Source organism: Sprattus sprattus (genome assembly GCF_963457725.1).
Source record: "Sprattus sprattus genome assembly, chromosome: 6".
Classification (NCBI taxonomy): domain Eukaryota; kingdom Metazoa; phylum Chordata; class Actinopteri; order Clupeiformes; family Clupeidae; genus Sprattus; species Sprattus sprattus.
This window is the reverse complement of record NC_137925.1, coordinates 33,660,980-33,682,111: the sequence shown is the minus strand read 5'-3', so window position 1 is coordinate 33,682,111 and position 21,132 is coordinate 33,660,980. Positions and strand designations below refer to the sequence as shown.

Below are 21,132 nucleotides of genomic sequence, written 5' to 3'. Positions count from 1 at the left end.
TAGTCTTGTTTCAAACCAAATATTTCACACACTCTCCCACACAAACACAATTAAGACACACTTGCACATTTAATCACACTCTTACACTGAAACACAAACACTCTCATACACACATACAGTAGACAACCTTAACAAATCCAATCACCTGGCCCTATTTCAGACTAATATTTCAGTCATATAAAATATAGAGCATATCCCCCTATAAGCAGTATTAAACTTCATGCGAATTAGTCCCCAGAAGTTAAGTGTACAAGTAAAGCTTTAAAACAGTTAATGGTTAATCATTACTTTTGTCCTACACTGTGATAACGACAACCTTTAAGAGAACAAGCTGAGTGAGAAAATGACAAAGATCCTGCAGTAAAGCAAATATGATTTATTAAGCACTTTTAATATACATCGGAAAATTCAGCTTAATATAAGAAATACAATTTCAAAATGAGGGCTCAATGTACATGGTAAGCTATTTACAATCAAATTCTTTCAATGAGATCCAAAATATAACAGATGCTTGGTGGGAGAAACACACACCCGTGACAGGTGAACAGATGGCAAAATGGTTTTGAATACTGTCCAGGGTAGATCTTCAAAGAGTCAGCCTTCTTCTTCTTTCCCCCCACCCCCCCCAACCTTCAAAAGCGGAGGCCTTGTTGAGAAAGTCTCCCGCTAGAAATAGTCTGTCATGTGCACTTGTGTTTTCAGATTTGCTGTTGCCTTTATTCTTCTCGAAAGAAAACTCTTCGCTGCTAACAATGTGAAAACCCAGCACAAATGCCATTACACACAAACTGCTCAAACAGCCTCGGCCAAGCCATGGGAAACAGATGTTTGAAATCCCTCTGCACCCGTTCCAAGCACCGCCCCCTCTCCCTTCCCCTGTTGAAAGGCTAGCGCTTAGGGCCTCTGAAACCAATACTTTTCTGTTTTTTTCTCCTTGTGTTTCAACTTTGGCTCAACAAGTATACATTTCAAACAATTCTTTAAAAACCATAATATTAAGTGTACTGGTTGGTGTGGTTGTGAGGAGTCAGCCTTTTGCAAACCTTACTGATTTCTTTTTTACTGCCACACACACAAAAAATAAATGCCATTATTATCAAAATAAAGTCAACATACAATGATAGGGCATAAACAGCCTGAGCCTTGAGTTGTACACGGCAACGAACATAATGATTCCTGTTCGACTAACACACTGAAATTGCTGCTTTCTTTTCAGAACTTTGCAATTAGCACCAAACTCTGCAGTTAAACATTACACTGTTGGTTGTTTAAATACCCACGGAAATGCTAACAACAACAACAAATAAACAAAAAGATAAAAAAGAGAGAAAATGAAAAGTCCCACAGGGACAAAATGAAACGATCTGGGCTACAGTTTCCATTGAACTCTCTCCCTCTGGCAGCTTTAATACAATACAACAAACAAACAGTTAGACCACCCAAAGGAAGGCCAAAATGACTACAGGCAATCTCTGAAACAGCACCATGGTATAAGCATACAATAGAAATGAAAGTGGCTTTTTTCCAAAATAAATATGGTTGATTACACTTGTAGAATAAATTGCCATTGCTATTAACATTACAGACAACATATGTTTAGCACACAGAAAGGAGATCAATACAGAGTTTTGGGTCTTCAGAAAGGCAGGTTATCAATGCGCATAACATTACCTCATAATTCACGAGTAAGATGTGACAATGTACTCTCTGGTACATTGCTGTCAATATGTGTGGTTGTAGGCAGAAAAACAGGACGAAAACTCAAAATGTACATTTGTTTTTTTGTTTGTTTTTTTTAACTGTTACTTTGAGACTGATTCAAGAGGCATTAAATGGAAACAGAAACATACATGTTTGTTTTTTTCTCTCCTCTTTTTAGAAAGTGCATACACTGCATATTAAATACCAATACATTAAATAAAAATGATAGTGTGCATGGTTACACTAAGAAGGCTGTAACAAATGTAGGCACATTGAAGTATCAGTTTATGTGAGCCTTGTGCAGCGGTCAACATTCTTCCCTATGTTTTTCTTTTCTCTTGAGGTGTTCCACTGACGAAAGAGAAGAAATGGATATAGTACTTTTGCGGATGGAGATAGTTGCTTTGGCACATTCCCTCTTAAGTCAGTCTGACGGATACAATCCAAGACATCTGAAACACCAATGGAATGATTCGGTTTAGTATTCAGTTGGAAAAACATTTTCTAGGACAGATCATTGCATTGCAAAGTCAATGAATAACCCTAATAAGTAGTGTTAACGTCAGTTGAACAGACTACGGTAGAGGAAAAGTTTAGAAATGCTTTCGAGAAAACGGTTTAATATTTTTACCAGCTGCAATGGCTATAGTCCAAAACATGTTTGAAAAGACAGCCTGAAGAGAGACATTATAGTGGTCTTCGCTAATGTATTTTTAAACCCATATGGTCATTTGGCACTGTCAAATGCATGGCACATTCACAAATGCAAGCCAATGAAACTACTCTACAATCTTATATCTTCTGTTTCACAAAATATCAGGCAACTCACCAGTTATAATGGTGTTTCCTTTTTGTAGTTATAACCAGGGTCTGATCCTTCTATCTGCAGTTTGAGGGCTTGTTTAAGGCTTAACTCTGTCTCCCCAATCGGGTAATTGTCCAAGACATCCTGATGCCCTCTGTTTTGCACAGTTCTGGGGACAGATACTTTCCCAAGAAAAACCTGATTGCCATGTAGATGATAGTTGGGGTTGGTCATGATGCCATTCCTCTTTTTGTCAGCAAGGCTTTGCTGTTGTATGTAGTACTGTTCTTGGGTCAGCCCTGATTCTAGCATTGGGCCACCGACCACTATCTTACAGTGTGGATCCTGGATGGCAATGTTGGACACTGGCTTGTTGAGTGAAATCCTCTTGTCAAACTGGGTCATTTCATACTCCAGTACCTGACCCTGGGCTGGTATGCTGTTCTTGGACTTCTTCTTGTCCCCTGAGCCCATTTTGTTGGGACAGTTAGAGGTGCCATTTTTGGTGCCCTTACTTTGCTTGAGACCTGGTTTGATTTGCCCCCAATCAAACTCACTAGTTGGTGAGCTAGGCTGTGGCCCTATGGACTTGGTTGTGGACGAAGGTGAGACAATAGACTGTCTGCTTCGGCTGCGTGGCAGAGAGTGCTGCTGGATCTGTTCGGTGAAGGTGAGCCCATGGAAACTATCTATGGGCACGGTCTGGGCGGTTGCGGTGGACGAGGTGGTCCTCAATGAGGAGTTCTTTGAACTTTTCAGGGAGTTGTTAGAGAGAGACGATTTCTGACGGTCCACGGTGGAGTCTGGCGACTCGGAAGGGGAGCTGAAAGCGTGTACTGGCCCATTCTGAAGGCCACGTCCTGTCGACTGCATGTCACCAGCTCCTGTGCTCCCAGAACTATTGGACTTGATGGTAAGGGACTGCATCTTCCCGGAGACCGTAAGAGGAGTCTTCTGTTCCATGGTATGTATTGGTGACGGACTGCTGCCATTGAGGCTTGAGGCTCCATACTTCTCCAAGAGTTTGATGATCATTGTGTGCCCACCCTTGGCGGCTACCCTGATGGCCGTGCGGCCAAACTGGTCCGCGTGGTTAGGATCGGCGCCATGCTCCAACAGAATCTGGACAACATCGATATGACCTTCCTGAGCTGCAATCCCAAGTGCTGTGGCCCCCTGATTGCAGGTGTGGTCGACATGAGTCCCACTGTCGATCAGGAACTGGACGACCTTGGCGTGGCCCTGCCAGGCTGCAGACTGGAGGGCAGATCGCTTCTCATTATCACAAGCATTGACATCAGCATGGAAGTTAACCAGCATTCTAACCATCTCTACGTGTCCCTGCCAGCACGAAACATGCAGCGCTGTTCTTCCTTCTGTATCGTTGGCCTCTACATTGGCTCCATTCTCCAGGAAGAACTCCGCCATGGCCAGCTGATTCTCAAGTGCCAGTATATACAACGTCGGCCTCCCATCGGCGTCTTTGCAGTCTATGTCTGCCCCGTGACTGAGAAGTAACTCCACAATGTCCCTGTGGCCGTCCAGGCCGGCCACTCTCAGAGAATTCCTCCCATCGTACCCTCGCTGGTCGATGCACGACTTGTTTTCAAGCAGTATGTGCACACAGTCATAGTGGCCCTCTTGGGCAGACAGTATGAGGGGGATCCGTCCGTCATTGTCTACCTCTGTGCACCGGGCACCTTGCTCAAGGAGTGCGTCACAGACTTGTCTGTGGCCCTCGAAGGAGGCCATGTGCAGGGGTGTCCAACCTGCATCGTCCCTGTGGTTCTCGTCCAAGCCTCTGTCCAGCAGAGTTCTGACCACTTCCACATTCCCCTGAGCGGATGCAATGCTAAGCACAGTTCTTCCTTCACTGTCAATACTGTCCACGGCTGCGCCCCAGAACAGAAGCGTGTTGACCACAGAGGCATGTCCCATTGAGGCGGCCGCTAGGAGAGGGGTTCTTCCGTTGTTGTCTGTGTGATCAACATCAGCCCCACCCTCTAAGAGCAGGTCTACTACGTCTACGTGTCCTTCATATGCAGCAACGAGGAGAGGGGTCATGCAGTCTTTGTCACAATGATCAACCTCTGCTCTGCGGTCGATCAAGAGGCTGACGACCGAAGCGTGGCCTTTGCTGGCTGGCACACAGAGGGCAGCCACAGAGAGTGCGGTCCTGCCATCCACATCCTCATGATTCACTTCTGCTCCATGTTCTAGTAGGTGCTCCACAATCTCCCTGTGCCCCATGTAAGCCGCCGCAATCAGGGCTGTCCGCCCCTCATTATCTGCCTTGTTGACCTCTGCACCGTGCTGGAGCAGGTTGAGCACTATGTCCTCGTGTCCTCCCCAGGCTGCTGCCCTGAGCGCCGTCCTGCCGTCTGCGTCAGCACAGTCCACTTTGGCACCGGCATAAAGAAGAGAAGAGACAACTTCCGAATGCCCACCCCATGCAGCGGATCTTAGGGCAGTCCAACCATCACGGTCAGTGTGGTTGATGTTTGCCTCAAAGCCGATGAGGCAGTTGACGACCTTGGTGTGACCTTGCCTTGCGGCCAATGTAAGGGGCGTCTGACCCTGGGTGTCTTCGAGCTCCATGTTTGCCCTCCTGGTAATCAACAGGTTGACCACATCTAGATTTCCACTGTATGCAGCGTTAGCAAGAAGTGTCCGCCCACTGGAGTCGGTTTGGTTCACCGAGGCCCCATTGTCGAGCAACGTACGTATAGAGTCCTCCCTCTCAAGGGCTTGCTGCACAATACAAGATGCATGATCGTCCTCGTTGTTGACATGTGCACCTGCTTTGACCAGGAGCTGCAGGACCTCCTGCTCTTTGGGGATAGAGGTTGACAGAGAGTCTTTAGCAGGGGTGCCGTTCCACACCATCCACAGGGCAAGGTTAAAGGGTTCTATCTGGAGGTTGGAGTTGATCAGGTGGAGAGCGAACTCTTGCACCTCCAGTGGTTTGAGCAGCTTGGCCCTGCAAGTGTAACTCATTGCCATCATTCGGTGGCCCTCAGCTGCGTTGCACAAATACTTCTGCGTGCAGTGCTTTACGTCCAGGAGCCACTCCGCAAAACTGTAATGAAAGAGAATCTTCGTGTTGTGGAGTCCGTCAACAAGAAGCTTCGCCAGGATGTCCATTTTTTTCTGGAACTCCTCCATGGTCAGAGTCATGTTTTTAGTCCAAACAGCATGGTAGAGCTCTTTGACGGTGAGGGGCCGGCAGGCTGCAAGGATGACGTTCAGAATGGGCTGCACCTTGGCAAACTGTTTCCTCACAAACAGCCTCTGGCAAAGCCACAAGTAGAGGCCGTTGAGAGTTCCGGGGATGTCGCGGATTTCCCTCAACATGATGAAGCTCTCCACTACGCCGTCCAGCACTCGCTCCAGGTAGAGGAAGCAACCACTGCTCTTGATGTGCAGCTGGTTGAGCATCTCGGCCGTCTCCTTGGTGAGGTGTTGTCGAAGGGCCTCCTCCTGGTCCAGCCTGTGGAGGATATACTGTTGAACATCCTTGACGATGTACGCCTTGCGCAGGTCATCCAGACTGATCTTTCGAAACCCTGCAAGACAAAAAAAAAATAGAAAATAATTAGAAGAAATGTGATGATCCACACAGAATACAACAAGTATTTATTTTAGTTGAGTTGTTGTTTCATTAAATTCCAGCTAGCTGTCTGTAAAAGCTTCTTTGATGTGTGACACTCACACAGGCAAAAATGTTGCATATAACACTATTAAATGCATTTCTCTCGCATGCTTTTATTTGAAAATGTCAAATTTCACACCACTCAACATTTAGCTGGATTTCTATTCTCCTCACTGAATTGTGTGATTCCGTTTGCTTTTTCCACATTGCAGAAATAATAGGGCCCTAAAAGTATTAGTCCTCATATGGATACAGACATCCTTTGAACTTTAATTTTTTAAAGAGATCAATATGTTACGAGATATACTTGACATACTTTTACTTAAAGGAATGGAAAGACAAGATGAAAGATGAAATCAAAAGGCTGAAATCATTTTTTGAGACAACTTCCCATCATGAAAATGGCCACGATGATAAAAGCCAGTTAAACCTGTGAAATAGTTCCATTTTATGGCTTCCAGATGCACTTTTCCAACAGCAGAACAAATTAAGCAGCAAAGGGAAGCATATGTTGTACCATATGTATTTACTGATGTGCATGTTCCCAGGCGTAACTCTATAAGCTACACGGTCATGGTTATGCATAGGCTACAAAACATTGTTTTCTTTTACAAGAGGAGAAAAAAAAGGCATATTCATATCTTACGCAATGTGTACCTGAAATGCACTGAACTTTCTCTGTTCTATCTATAATAGCTATGCACACAAGGGCAAGTCACACCAATACCACAAGTATGGTCTGTCTGCATACCACCCTTATCCGTAGCCCTTGTTTTGTTTCCCTGCAACGCACATGAGTACGTGTTGCCAGACTTTCAGAGGGGGAAAAAAAAGAGGAATCTCTGTGCCTTAATTAATGGACATTTATATCAACTAGCTTTCAGCAAGGCAGTGGCTTTCCAGACACAGAAAATTCCTTTGTTTTATCTCATATGCCTGCCACTGCTAATGGCAGAGGGAACATTCACCATGCTAACATATTCCACTGTGGCGGGAAGCCCAAGGGCAGGGAAAGCATTTTACACATAGATCTATTTACTGTTCCCATGGTCTCCAGCTTGCCGAAGCGATAAGTGGAGAAAAAAATAGAAGTAACTCCAGGGGTTGTTAACATATTTATCAAAGTGAACTCTGCCTCCTTCAATGGGAGGGATGTGCAACATTCCATGGATTTATTTAATCACCCGCCAGATCGAAGAAAGAGAGAGAGAGAGGATATAAAGGGAAGGAGAGAGAGAGAGAGAGAGATGAGAAAGAAATTCACTGCACATTCTGCATGCCAGCAAGTGTATAAACAAACCTATGTAGCCCTACATTTCAAACAAGCCTTCATTCACAACAATTACTCTTCCCTCCTGCTAAGTGAGCAAACTCAAAATGAGGTACAATGATGTAAAAGAAAGAATTCTGTTTATTTCTTGCAGAGAAGTAGATTGACTTGTACCAATTGATTTGCGTCTGCAACAGATTGTGTAATCTCAATACAACTAGGCACCATTTAGATACGGTTGTCTGGAATACCCAAGGAATGAAGCACAAACCTCAGCTATCTCTGAAAATACACAAACACAAACCACTAGTCACAGCAAGCAACTTTTGATGAAAAAAAAACAAGTTCACATAAACACACCTTTTTTAAGCTTCACTGTACAAAAAACTAGTTAGAAAAAGTATTCATGTATTTGTTCATCTACTAGCCATCATTTCATCATCTACCAGCCCCCCAAAAATGTAACAGCTTCAAATTGCTGCTCCATCTATAACATAGCATCCCTGCATGGTAAAGTGTGATGAGAACCCATCTATAACATAGCTTCCCTGCATGGTACAGTGTGATGAGAACCCATCTATAACATAGCTTCCCTGCATGTTACAGTGTGATGAGAACCCATCTATAACATAGCTTCCCTGCATGTTACAGTGTGATGATAACCCATCTAACATAGCATCCCTGCATGGTACAGTGTGATGAGAACCAATTTAACATAGCTTCCCTGCATGGTACAGTGTGATGAGAACCCATCTATAAACATAGCATCCCTGCATGGTACAGTGTGATGAGAACCCATCTATAAACATAGCATCCCTGCATGGTACAGTGTGATGAGAACCAATTTAACATAGCTTCCCTGCATGGTACAGTGTGATGAGAACCAATTTAACATAGCTTCCCTGCATGGTACAGTGTGATGAGAACCAATTTCACTGCCTGGCCCACTGTTTTTTTAATCACTGAGACAATTTGTTCCATGACTTCGACGAAAGAGAAAAAGAGAGAGGGGGAGGGCGAGAGGGAGAGAGAGAGAGAGAGAGAGAGAGAGAGAGAGGGGAGGAGAGAGGGAGGGAGAGAGAGACAGAGTGGGAGGAGAGAGAGAGAGAGACAGAGAGGGGAAGAGAGAGAGGGGAAGAGAGAGAGAGAGGGACACATTTCCAGGCTCTCTGACCTAGCGCAGCTAGCGCCTGGGCTGCCTTCAGTGACAGACAGGAAACAAAGTGGCCCAGAGCAGGAAAGAGGACCATATAGGGGAGGGAAGAAAAACAAGGGGGATTCTAGGACTGATGGCCTAAAAATTCATTTTCGCTGCTGGGTGGCTTGTGCCTACTTTGTGTGTTTAAAGTAGGTTGTCTGGCTGTTTGGCTTGGAAAGACGCCATTAGAGAGAGAGAGGGGGGGGGGGGGGGGGGGGGGGGGTTGAGAGAGCGTGTGCTGCAGAAAGTATTAGTTATCCATGTTCCAACACCATCTCCGATGAAAATTTGTTTTTGCATAGCTGCTTGAACCTGTGCTCGTAAGCAAACATTGGAACAAAGAGCTTCGGTCATGGTGTTACCCAGGAGCTAATTCCCACAAGTTCTAAAACATTCTATGGTTCACAACTATTCCGAGAGACAGAAAAAATAAAAATCGACAAAACAAAATAAAACTTAACATGGGGAGTGATATCAGACCACAGACACCACAGATATCAGTGATGAAGGACTTCTCTAGAGAACAAAAGCAAGTAAGAAAAGCAACACACACACACACACACAAATGCAAGGCACACACACACACACACGCACACACACACACACACACACACACAGAAAAGGAGAGCCTCTGCTGAAGCCTCCAGTTGGCACAAGCCAAGAAGACCTCCCGTTCAATTACTGTAAATGGAAGATGCTGACCTACAATTTCCACTTGAGTCATCAGACACAGCTTCACAGGCTCTGCCTCCTTCTCAACAGAATGGCGGCCCGGGTATTGCGCCAGTCGTGTAGAATAGTCGAATGCACAGAAACCCACTGCGATGCGCTGAACCCCTGCTTGTCCCAGAGATCCAGGGGTCATGCCCATGCGAGTGGATCAACCTCAGAACAATCACAGCTTCATTGACTCACCTCATAAGAATCTCCGTGGGTGACTGAGGCGGTTTGGCCTTTCTTTTTGATTCTTACAACACAGACAAGGTGTCTCTTTCGAGAAAACAAGACTGTCCAAGTCGGGTAGTTTCAAGCACTGCATCTGGAATGCCCTAATGCTAATAGGCCACAATGCTAATGGAACAACTGTGCATTTTCTGCGACTGAGCTTTACTAGCTAGCACGTGCATCTGTAGTAGCCCACATCCCTTTCTGGAGGGATTCACAGGGTAACAGCGGAACGCGAGAGGCGCTCGTCCGGCAACTGTCATGGCTAGGGGACGACCTCGCCAGCCCAGTGTAGGAAACAGCTGCCGCTTGTTACTGAACTGGCTATGAGCCACGGGAGACATGCCCTCCCTCCCGCACAAATGCAGACTGTTCAGCGCCCTACTCCCCACTCCGGTTCAGCTTCGCCCAAGATTCATTTTTCAGATGACAAACATGGGGCCAAGTGTTGGCACAGCTCAAGATGGAGAAAGGGAGGGTTAGGGTTGGTTGTTGGGGGGGGTGGGTTGTTAGTTTTAAATTCGGACCCCGGCATCTCCAAGGCAGTGCATTCTTCCCAAGCCACCAACTTAAGTCATCAGATCCAAAAGGAAAACAGAAACCCAAGCCCCTTGCTCTCCTTCACTCCCTCAAAACTCCCCCTTCGACACAAATGTCTGTCTAGCAGCTGCAGAGGGTCTTGCATGAAGACAGAGACGGCCCACCTAGAAGAAGGATCGAGGAGGAAGGCCACACTTCCAAAGGGTCTGGAGACCAACAAAAAATGCTACATCAGTCAAAAATGTTGATAGATCCATTCAACAGTGGGGATGGGTTTGTTGAAGGTCCTGCTTTTGACACAAAAGCAAGAGAGGGAAAGTTGGGAGAAGTGACGTTTCCTACAGTAAACCAGAGAGAGAGAGAGAGAGAGAGAGAGAGAGAGAGAGAGAGAGAGACTCCAGATGACAGTCGTCTGCTTATAATTATACAGGATAGTCCCTCAACAAAGGGAGAGAAATATGCTATAAATAAACAGCTCATTACAGCGTCTTTCCTCTTATGCAAACTCCTTCAATTAACTTGGAGCCTCACTTTGTTTGATTGAAAATAAGAATGTGAATTGAAATTCGAAACCACAAGTCAGACAAAAAGCTTGTGATCCCATTGAATGCCCTCATGACTCTCACCGAGTCTATTGTATGAGTGTACCGCATTACTGTTGATGTGTGCAACAGTCGCTGAGCCTCAAGGGTTGGGCCTTGGTTAACCATTACAAACAGATGGTTTTTTTTGCAATCATTTCATACAAAGAGTCCAATACTGTTGACGGAGTGAAAGTCATGTCCTGGCTTGTCCGTGCGATCATATTGAGCACAAACAATAGCAAGTAAGCTAGAGAGTCAGACAGAGGAGTAACACTGAACGGACTCATTTCTCGGCCCCTTTGCTGATGTGAGCCAAGTTGAACTGAACAGGCAATATACCAAGCTTAACAGTATCAGTCACAGCAACAACCCTGGATCATCTACACAGGTTTTGTTCATCATGTTCACCTCCTTTTTTCCCTCTCTGCACCCTGGATCACACACAGCCGTCCAATTGATCCACCTGTGTGGGTCCTCCATCTGCCTATGCAGAGACATCCATCAGCAGTGATTTATGCATAACACAGAGGACAGATGACTGACAGGAACAAATATTCAGACCATAGGGGGAGGGCTGTTGCTCTCCTGTCATCCAATGGAATGAGATTTCTTTGGCTGTCAGGCCCACAGTGTTTATGTGAAGAATGCTGACTGGGGAAGAGGTGGTTGTCAGGGGGGCTGGAGGATTAATTAATTTTGAAGCACACCTGGAAGCCCTGTGCCAAACAAAGCCACGTGTTTGTGTGTGTGTGTGTGTGTGTGTGTGTGTGTGTGTGTGTGTGTGTGTATGTGTGTGATGACATGCAGCTGTGCTGTAGGGCTCCTTGTGTGAATCCTCTTCTCACCAAGATAATGAAAAAAAAAAAGAGAAACACCAAGTCAGCACCTGTGTCAAACAGTCTGGGAAGAAAATATTAGGGGCACTGATGGATCCTCCCTGGAGAGGAGTAGTCAGATATTAGATGAGGCATGCGGCGGCGATTACGAGCTTGTCTGAGAAGGGGCTCCAAATGCATCGATCATTTGCGCCGTTCCCTAGCCAACATCTTACTCTGCCTACACTGCCGTATCTACTAGATAAGGTATACTTCCCAGCACTCCGACTAAACATCAGCTAGGAGATCGCCTCATTATGCTCCTTGCTTGCTAAAAAGAATGTCTGCACCTGGAGGCTGACTAGGCCAAAACTCTTTGCAGTGGTGCATTAGACCTAAGCTTTGCTTAAGCCTTAAAGAGGTCCGAAGTATTGCAAGTACCTGGGAACTCCTTTACTGGGGTCACGGAAGGGTTGGGGGGCCAGCAAAGGTTCAAAGTGAAGGAAGAGGGCGCTGAGGTAAGGGAGTGGGAATGTCGGAGGACGGCTGAACTTTCAACAACCATGTTTGACAATAATAATGGGAGTTTTACTGGCCAGGCCCATCAAGTCGCTTTGAATAAGCAAGCATGTAAGTGCCGGTGAAAGGCACTACGGAAGAGTCTGGAACCACTTTGGCTCATGCAAGTCACTGTTACAGGTCCATCTGGTGCTCAGGTGCCGACATCATTATTCTAGGTGTGAGTGAGTGCGTGTAGACAACCAAAACCCCATAGAAAGTCTACAAGAAAGCGTTTCAGACGTCCCAAAATACCACCTCATGTTTTAGGGCTCTTCCACTCGCCTTCATTAATTATATATGAACTTTGAGGTTCAGGCAGAGACCACACCGCAGTCATTTTCCTCTTTCCAAATCAAATTACGGCATAATTAAGAGCCTTTAATTAAGGCCAGAGCTAACATGCCTTATTTTAACGAAGACCTAAGGAGCAGCAGCAGTAGCAGCAGAAGCAGAAGCAGAGGTCTAAAAATAAAACAACTCTTGGCTGTAGAAGTCATACAGCTGGCAGGAGGGTGCTGTACATCCAATGGCATTATCTACAGAGACAGAAAGCAGTGGAGAGGGGGAGGCTGAGACAAAGTGAGAGAAAAGGACAGGAAGGAAAATAACAGAGAGAGAGAGATAGCAGGATAGAGATGGAAAGAGAATCTTTTTTCACACCTTTGCTTTAACACCGCCAGAGATGCAGGGAGCAGGAAGTTTGTGGAGACCTTTTAAAACGATCTCCCCTTACACCCGACTGCATTTGCTGTAACCAGTCATTCTGCTCTGAAATGGCTTCAGTTCACCCAATTAAACTTGGGATGCCATTACTTTCTGACAGTATTCTTGAGGCAGACTGTTTAAATGCGCTTGGGTGAAGTTTTAACAGCGTCACAGAGGCAGAGAGATAGACTGTAAAGACGGTGGGGAGAAGAAGAGAAAAGGTAGATAGATAGAACATAAAAGGTAGATAGAGACAGAAAGAGAAAGTGAGGAGATGCAGGCATAGAGATTTAGCAGACACAGCAAGGAACAACAGAGAGCAATAAGAAATAAATAGATACAGATACGGATATAGACAGTAAAAGATAGATAGAGCTAGAGAGATAGATGGATAGCTGAGTTAAAGGGTGAGTAAGAGTGAGAAAAAGAAGTAGAGGAAAAGATGGTCAACAGGGGGGAGAAAAGCTGCAGAAGTGTGTCTTGACTGATGTGTGTGCAGCCATACACCTGAGCTACTGATGGACTCACATGCCAGCCCTATAATCGGTGCCGTCGTCAGGCACTCTGGCAGGTAAATTGCAGTATACTGTGTGGGATTACCCTCGTCTTCTGTGCATGAGGCAGAACGTTCAATGCCGGCTCATCTCTCCGTCTCTCGTTTTCTCTGCAAGCCTTGCTCTGTTTATCCGCAGACACTCGCTTGGCAAAACGGAGAGAGACTGAGGAGTGTGGAGGCTGAGGAGTGTGGAGGCTGAGGAGTGTGGAGGCTGAGGAGTGTGGAGGCTGAGGAGTGTGGAGGCTGAGGAGTGTGGAGGCTAAGGAGTGTGGACCCTGAGGAGTGTGGACCCTGAGGAGTGTGGAGGCTGAGGAGTGTGGAGGCTGAGGAGTGTGGAGACTGAGGAGTGTGGAGGCTGAGGAGTGTGGACCCTGAGGAGTGTGGAGGCTGAGGAGTGTGGAGGCTGAGGAGTGTGGAGGCTGAGGAGTGTGGAGGCTGAGGAGTGTGGAGGCTGAGGAGTGTGGACCCTGAGGAGTGTGGAGGCTGAGGAGTGTGGACCCTGAGGAGTGTGGAGGCTGAGGAGTGTGGACCCTGAGGAGTGTGGAGGCTGAGGAGTGTGGACCCTGAGGAGTGTGGAGGCTGAGGAGTGTGGAGGCTGAGGAGTGTGGAGGCTGAGGAGTGTGGACCCTGAGGAGTGTGGAGACTGAGGAGTGTGGAGGCTGAGGAGTGTGGACCCTGAGGAGTGTGGAGACTGAGGAGTGTGGACCCTGAGGAGTGTGGAGGCTGAGGAGTGTGTAGACTGAGGAGTGTGGACCCTGAGGAGTGTGGACCCTGAGGAGTGTGGACCCTGAGGAGTGTGGAGACTGAGGAGTGTGGAGGCTGAGGAGTGTGTAGACTGAGGAGTGTGGACCCTGAGGAGTGTGGACCCTGAGGAGTGTGTAGACTGAGGAGTGTGGAGGCTGAGGAGTGTGGACCCTGAGGAGTGTGGAGGCTGAGGAGTGTGGAGGCTGAGGAGTGTGGACCCTGAGGAGTGTGGAGACTGAGGAGTGTGGAGACTGAGGAGTGTGGAGGCTGAGGAGTGTGGAGGCTGAGGAGTGTGGAGGCTGAGGAGTGTGGAGGCTGAGGAGTGTGGACCCTGAGGAGTGTGGAGGCTGAGGAGTGTGGACCCTGAGGAGTGTGGAGGCTGAGGAGTGTGGACCCTGAGGAGTGTGGAGGCTGAGGAGTGTGGACCCTGAGGAGTGTGGAGGCTGAGGAGTGTGGAGGCTGAGGAGTGTGGAGGCTGAGGAGTGTGGAGGCTGAGGAGTGTGGAGGCTGAGGAGTGTGGACCCTGAGGAGTGTGGAGGCTGAGGAGTGTGGACCCTGAGGAGTGTGGAGGCTGAGGAGTGTGGAGGCTGAGGAGTGTGGAGGCTGAGGAGTGTTGCCCCTGAGGAGTGTGGAGACTGAGGAGTGTGGAGACTGAGGAGTGTGGAGGCTGAGGAGTGTGGAGGCTGAGGACTGTGGACCCTGAGGAGTGTGGAGGCTGAGGCGTATGGAGATGAATGCAGAATAAGAAACAAGGAGATATATCTAGACTGTGATCAGACACAAGGGGATCCCATTAGGAATGTGCATACACAGAGAGCATGATGGTCAACAACTCTGTGAGAGGAACAGTTGCGCAGCACTAGCCCTCTTGAGCTCTCATCTCATTCATATCACAAAGAGCACAGGAAGACTCTGCCACCAGCAGGAGGTGTGGGCTGAGAGGTGCTGAAAGACCAGATAAGGGAACGTAGATGTTCCAAGTTAAGGAGGACTGGATAGAGATAGGAGCTGAACAGAGGCACTAGAGAACTTGACCAGAGGCAGGATGCAACTGCATTTTTGGGTCAAACAGAGAGCAAAGGTCAAACAATGGGCAAAGGTCCAGACCTACTGCTGAAGAAAAAAGGAACTCTTTTAGGAACTTAAGATAAGTAGAGCATCCACTGGGGACGCATCAGGACACACTTTTTGTTTTTAATGAATACCCAACTGGGAACTATTATAACCTTATGTGGCTGACTGGCACTATGAACACAAAGAGATGGGGGACTGCAAATGAGTAAAGCATCCACTGTCTAACAAAGTGCTCTTGTCATGAACGTAACAACATTAATCTGAAAACCGTGCAGATGTGCATGAAACAGCAAATCCGTATATGGGGAACCTGAGAAGAACACACCTCTGAACCCAGCACCACACGCCCCAATGGTCCCTAAACAATAACCAATCACCAACCCACTTGGTACTAACCAATGACTGACGACTTATTAACATATGTCCAATCATGTAAAGCCACAAGGCAGAGAGAAAGGAGTGATTCGACTCCAACAGCTGTATTTATGTTACTGATTTAAGTTTAATAGTGAATAGTTCAAAAGTGTAGCAGAGACTCTTTCTTTAGGAGGATGTTGCAAGACTGAGATGAAAGTAGGCTTCACTCAAGAGATAACACTTAGGGTTTGACCAGCGCTATACTGCCACAGGCACTCTGTGGTTGGAGCTCAGGGTGTGTGTGTGTGTGTGTGTGTGTGTGTCAGCAGGTGTGTGTGTGTTTGCGTGCGTGCATGTGTGTGTGCCAGCGTGTGTGTGTGTGTCCGTCTGACTGAGTGAGAGTATAAGTGAGAGAGACAGTTAGCGAGCGAGAGAGTGATGTGTGTGAAAGTGTGTGTGTGTGTGTGTGTGTGTGTGTGTGTGTGTGTGTGTGTGTGTGAGTATATGCATGTAGGTGAGTTCTGTGTCTGACAGGCAGATCGGTGTGTGGTCAGGACCTCTGTAGGTCATGGTGGTCTGGGGAGCCAGTGGCGACAGTAAATCCTCCCAGTCACCTGGGAGTGGGGAAGTGAAAGATCTGATCCACAGGATAGGAGAGGAGAGGAGAGGAGAGGAAAGGAGAGGAGAGGAGAGGAGAGCCCTAGTAAAAATGAGAGATGCACCAGAGGAGGAAACAAAAACATGTGCCCCCACTTTACCCCCAGACATGTCATCTCCATTGCTGCCTGGCTCTTTGGCAAGGGAATGTCATGAATAATCCGGGGAGGGGAGGGGGGGGGTCACAGAGGGTTTGTGAGAGAAAAGCAAAATCAAATAATTTAAAAAAAATTGAGAGTTACAGGGTGGTAAGAGTGAGTTATAGGGCACACAAGACAGAATAAAAAATAAGAGAGAGAGAGAGAGAGAGAGAGAGAAAAAAAAAAACACTGCCATCATTTCAATTTGTGAGGGAGGAAAAAAAACTGAGTGAGAACAGGGAACACAAACCATCTGAATGTGTCTCTCTCAGCACAGGATTTACAGTTTGCTTCCAGGGAGAAAATGGAATATTTCTGCCTTAATTACGGTACCTATGCAGAGCCAAGAGGTGTATTCCCTTCATGTATGGCTGTAAAGCTAAATGCAGCTTACCCAGGTTAAAACAGGCAGATGGTGACCATTACGCCTTCCCCCTAAACTCTGATAATGTGCTCGGGCAGAGAAAGTGCTTACGCATTTTTTAGGAGATTAAGGGGACTTTTCAACGCAACATTTTGCTGGCAAGACGGGTTGGCTGGCAGACATTTGAGAAAATCTAATTAAGACAGGTAGGCATAAGAACAATAGCTAAACACTACAAATCATACCCACTCAAATCGGCCAACTTGTTCGCACTGTGTGCTGAAGGCCTCTTGTACCACAACAATTCCTTCTCACATTCAGCAATCAGACCAGTAAACAATGAAAGCTTTCTGACTCGTTTCACCAGTGAAAGAAGAGCCTACTCTGTCGACTGCCAGCCTTGACCGCACACAGCTCCTTCTTGTCCCACGGGCATGAATGGCTGATGTACTGGCCTTGTACATCTGATTTTTTACATTCATATTTTTTTTCTTCTTTCGTTCGCCAGAGAGGGCTAGTCGAAGTGACCATCTCCCTGGATCAAAGGCTGACCTCCTGTCACAGATGCTCCACTGAGATGAATGCCCTGTGCACAAAACATTATGTTTGAAAGGGGTGGGGGGGCTATCTGGTTGAGTGGCCATTTCTATTTTAAAAAGTCCTGGCGGGGGCCCCTCTGCCCCGCTCCGGTTTCCGTTCTCATCCCGCTGGAGGCCCAGTTAAATTGGCACAGTTTTTCCCCCACGCCTCGCGACCAAAGCTTCTGCCTAAGTGTTTCCACTTCGCTTCACCCTTCCTCGTAGCCTTACAGTACAGTAGCAAACAAAACACTAGGGAGGCGGTGGAGATTGGGCTCAGGGGATGATGTCGGGGGGGCGGGGGGGGGGTGGGGGGGGGGATGAGAAGCAGCCCTTTTACCTCAGACCTGACACAAAGAACTGGAGCGAAAGATTAAAAAAGGCTAAAACATTGAGCTTTTCCTTTCTTCCCTCCTTCAAAAGATGGACATCAGTCCTCTCCATATGATTCCTTAGCATGAATTGGTGGAAGAGGAAGAGGAAGAGAAGGAGGAAGAGGAAGAGAAGGAGGTTGAGGAGGCCGAGGCCTGTGACATGAAAACCGACTGGGTCAATTGCAAGAGGCGATGTTACAGACTTTTTATGAACATTCCTTTGTCCTCCTGTGCGTTTCTCAGTAGCAAAACATCTCTCTCGCCTTTCGACAGCCGGCTCTTTATTTGTGAGGCTCTCAGTGGATATGCCTGCTCGAGGGGTGGGGAAAAAAGTTGGAGCGCAGAGCTCTTTCCTGCAAGGGTCTCAGGAGGTGTTTCGACTTCCCCAAGCACATTCTTCACACAGAAATAGACTGGAGGACTGAGAGCCACAAAGAGAGAGAGAGAGAGAGAGAGAGAGAGAGAGAGAGAGAGAGAGAGAGAGAGAGAGAAAACGAGAGGGAGAGAGGGAGCGCAGAATTCCAAATTTATCCCAGAGATGAAACCCAATCAGGAAAGCAGAAATTCCACTGATGTTGTTATTAGCCACAAAGGCTGCTAGCCTAAATGTGATGAAGGATGTTTTCCATGGCAACACTGGGGTCTGTTGTTACAGACTTGGAGAAAAACAGAAGCTGTGACTGCCTCTTGTTCCTGGTAATGTTTAAGCCTGGCAGTGCTCAGGACAGTCTGCACCTCGTGTTGATGTACTGCTCAGAAATCCTCTCCTTACCACTAAGTCCTGGATGCCAACTACATTGTTGTAGCAAACTCTGGTTCTATGGTTCACACACACACACACACACACACACACACACACACACACACACACACACACACACATAGACAACAGACACACATGCACAAATATATATACAGACGGACAAACAACCACAATAATATACACACCCATATTTAGAGACACAAATGAAGATAAGCACATACCGAAACAGGTAGACATGTACACACATATAGATCTAGTAGCCTACACTTCAAGTTAACAAAACACACAACCAAAATGTTGCATGCAGCCATCGTCCTCCCAGTACAAAGGTTGGTGTTCATCAAATGCTTTTCTTTGCACCCAGTATAACTATAGGCCTCAGCAGCACTTCAGTGCCAAGATAAATTGGTCAAATAAACAAAATGGAGGGTATTTTTAGGAGCCACTTGGCCTCAATTCCCTACTTTCTGGTATATTTTTGAAACAAAGCATTCAGGAATCGTGAGCATTCTCACAGAGGTTATAATTAAGGACTGAATACAAAAAAAAAAAAAAACACGTACTATGGAGCTCGAGTGCCTGGAAAGCTTGAGTCAGAATAATAAATAATCTGGAAACCTCAACCAAACCCAGAGGAAAGAGCCTCAGCGATGAGCTGTAGAGCAAGGACAATGAATGACTCACTGAGTGACTCGAACAGCAGTAATCTCAACGAGTCGACCTCTCCAAGGGCTTTCAAGTTCAGTGATCGAATGCCTTTACTCATGCGTTCTTAAATGCCACTGTCGAAAACACGACATCTTAATGCGATGTGAAACATTCAATCACTTTTGATGAAACTTCACACAAATAGAGAATAGTTTAGCCATCAAATCGAACCGCCTGGTTATTCCAATTTCCGTTGTCATGGTGTCTCTTGCGTAACCTGTGCAGAATATGAAACGTCTATCAAATGCACTTGAGCAAAACAAATCAGGCTGGTTTTCGAAAAGGTCTGACAATTGCAATGGCAGGCCAACAAGGGCATTGTTCTTATCAAAAGACAACGCAAAGGTGAAACAGACAGGAAGTCAGTCAAACGACAAAAGATGATGAATGCTGTTTATTTGGCCATGCTCTGTGACGAATCAGTTCCTCCAGAGACTCCAGCTTAAGAAAACAAACAGGTTGATTTTCAGCAATAATGGTCAAATTCAACCAAATGTGTCACAGTTTTTCTGTGTACTTCAGTGACACCAAAAGAACAAAATCAGATGTTGCATTTCAGTGAGCCATGCATGAGTTACCAATAAATCCACACAAACACAAAAGTCCGCAGACACACCCATCTCAATTTACTGAAATTTTAGTTCATTAATCCCTTAATCCCTTTCTCTTCCACTGTTTTTAAAAACCAAGACACATCAGTGGTTGTAAGCCTCTGAAGGTCTACATGTGTGTGTGAGGTGTGTGTGTGTGTGTGTGTGTGTGTGTGTGTGTGTGTGTGAGGGGGGGGGGAGGGGGGGGGGTTGTGCCTCTGAGTGCAGCTAAGACTTGAAGCTATGACCGAGTGCCGACTGCCCAGAGGGCCCAAAACAACTCTCAAAAGACATGAAACGAGGAATGGGATGGCCAACCTTGCCGACTGATTAAATACGAGTCATTGAGTCGCAGTACTGGCTGAGCTTCCAGCAGCTCGACTCACACCCATATCTGAGGGACGTGGTCGAGCTCTGCCGTGACTGAAGTATAGATATGAAAGGCAGAATGAAGCTTAAGATCATTGGGGTTGTTGGCTCATTAAACGCTTCATCTTAAATGAATGTTAAAAGATGCTTCAGTTTCTGAGTTGGCTAATTTGGGGGGAAAGTTAAAAAGTTTTTAAAGCAGTCATCGACTGCCATCAACAGCCATTAAAACAAGCTAAATTCACTGAAATGCCATTACTCTGAATGTGCGTGTTGCCCTTTTGAAGTGTTGCCTTTGCAATTATATTTGCAGTTTTTTAAAGCTACCATTTGGGGTGAATCATATTGGAAGCATAAAGCCCTGTTTGATTATGTAACGACAGAGAATGGGGGCATGGGACCACCGCTCACACACACACACACACACTGCCTTTCTGGAGGTGAAAGATATGCACAGAACAGCAGGTTACCAGAAGGTGCTCCTCCTACGCAGTGGGCACACACACACAGACACACAGACACAGACACAGACACAGACACAGACACAGACACACACACACACAAACACAAACACAAACACAAACACACACACACACAGCTTACTGCGATTCCAGCTTGTTCTGTTCATTTGGTTAGAGTAGGCTGGTCCCTTGACAACTAGATAATGCCAGACAGTTCAGCTTGTCATAAAGCAAAAACAATTTCCATGAGGCGAGGTGGTATTTCAGTGTGCTGTGGTGATCACCTAATCTTTCTAACATTTCACAATGTTTAAAGCACATCCACCCAATTTGCATTAGTGGTCTCTGATGCGGCTGGTGCCACAGCTTGATGTGCCTTTAGTTTAGCAATGGCAAAGCAGCTTGACATTTATCACAACACATTCATCAAAGGGAACCTCGGAGGAGGTGAGGATATCTAAAAAAAAGACACCAGCAAACAACAAAACCTCAGGATAGAATACAGCAAATCCTTTCCCTCTCCAGGAAAATGAGAACGGTTTATATGTCGGGATTTCAAGAGACTTTCACAAACTCTGTATAATTTCAGGAAGATTTCTGACAGTTCAAGAAAGGAATGAG

At 46.4% G+C, this 21,132-nt stretch overlaps 1 protein-coding gene across 1 annotated transcript in view; it reads right to left on the bottom strand.

Moving 5' to 3' along the window:
• Positions 1-407: 407 nt before the first annotated feature.
• ankrd50 (ankyrin repeat domain 50) overlaps positions 408-21,132 on the bottom strand; it is a 40,085-nt gene continuing 19,360 nt past the window's right edge. Inside the window, exons 4-5 of the mRNA XM_080840677.1 lie at positions 2,531-6,072; positions 408-2,153 (exon numbers count right to left, since the gene is read on the bottom strand). Coding sequence (XP_080696803.1) covers positions 2,534-6,072 — 3,539 coding nt within the window. The 3' untranslated portion in view covers positions 408-2,153; positions 2,531-2,533. The remainder of the gene's footprint in view (positions 2,154-2,530; positions 6,073-21,132) is intronic.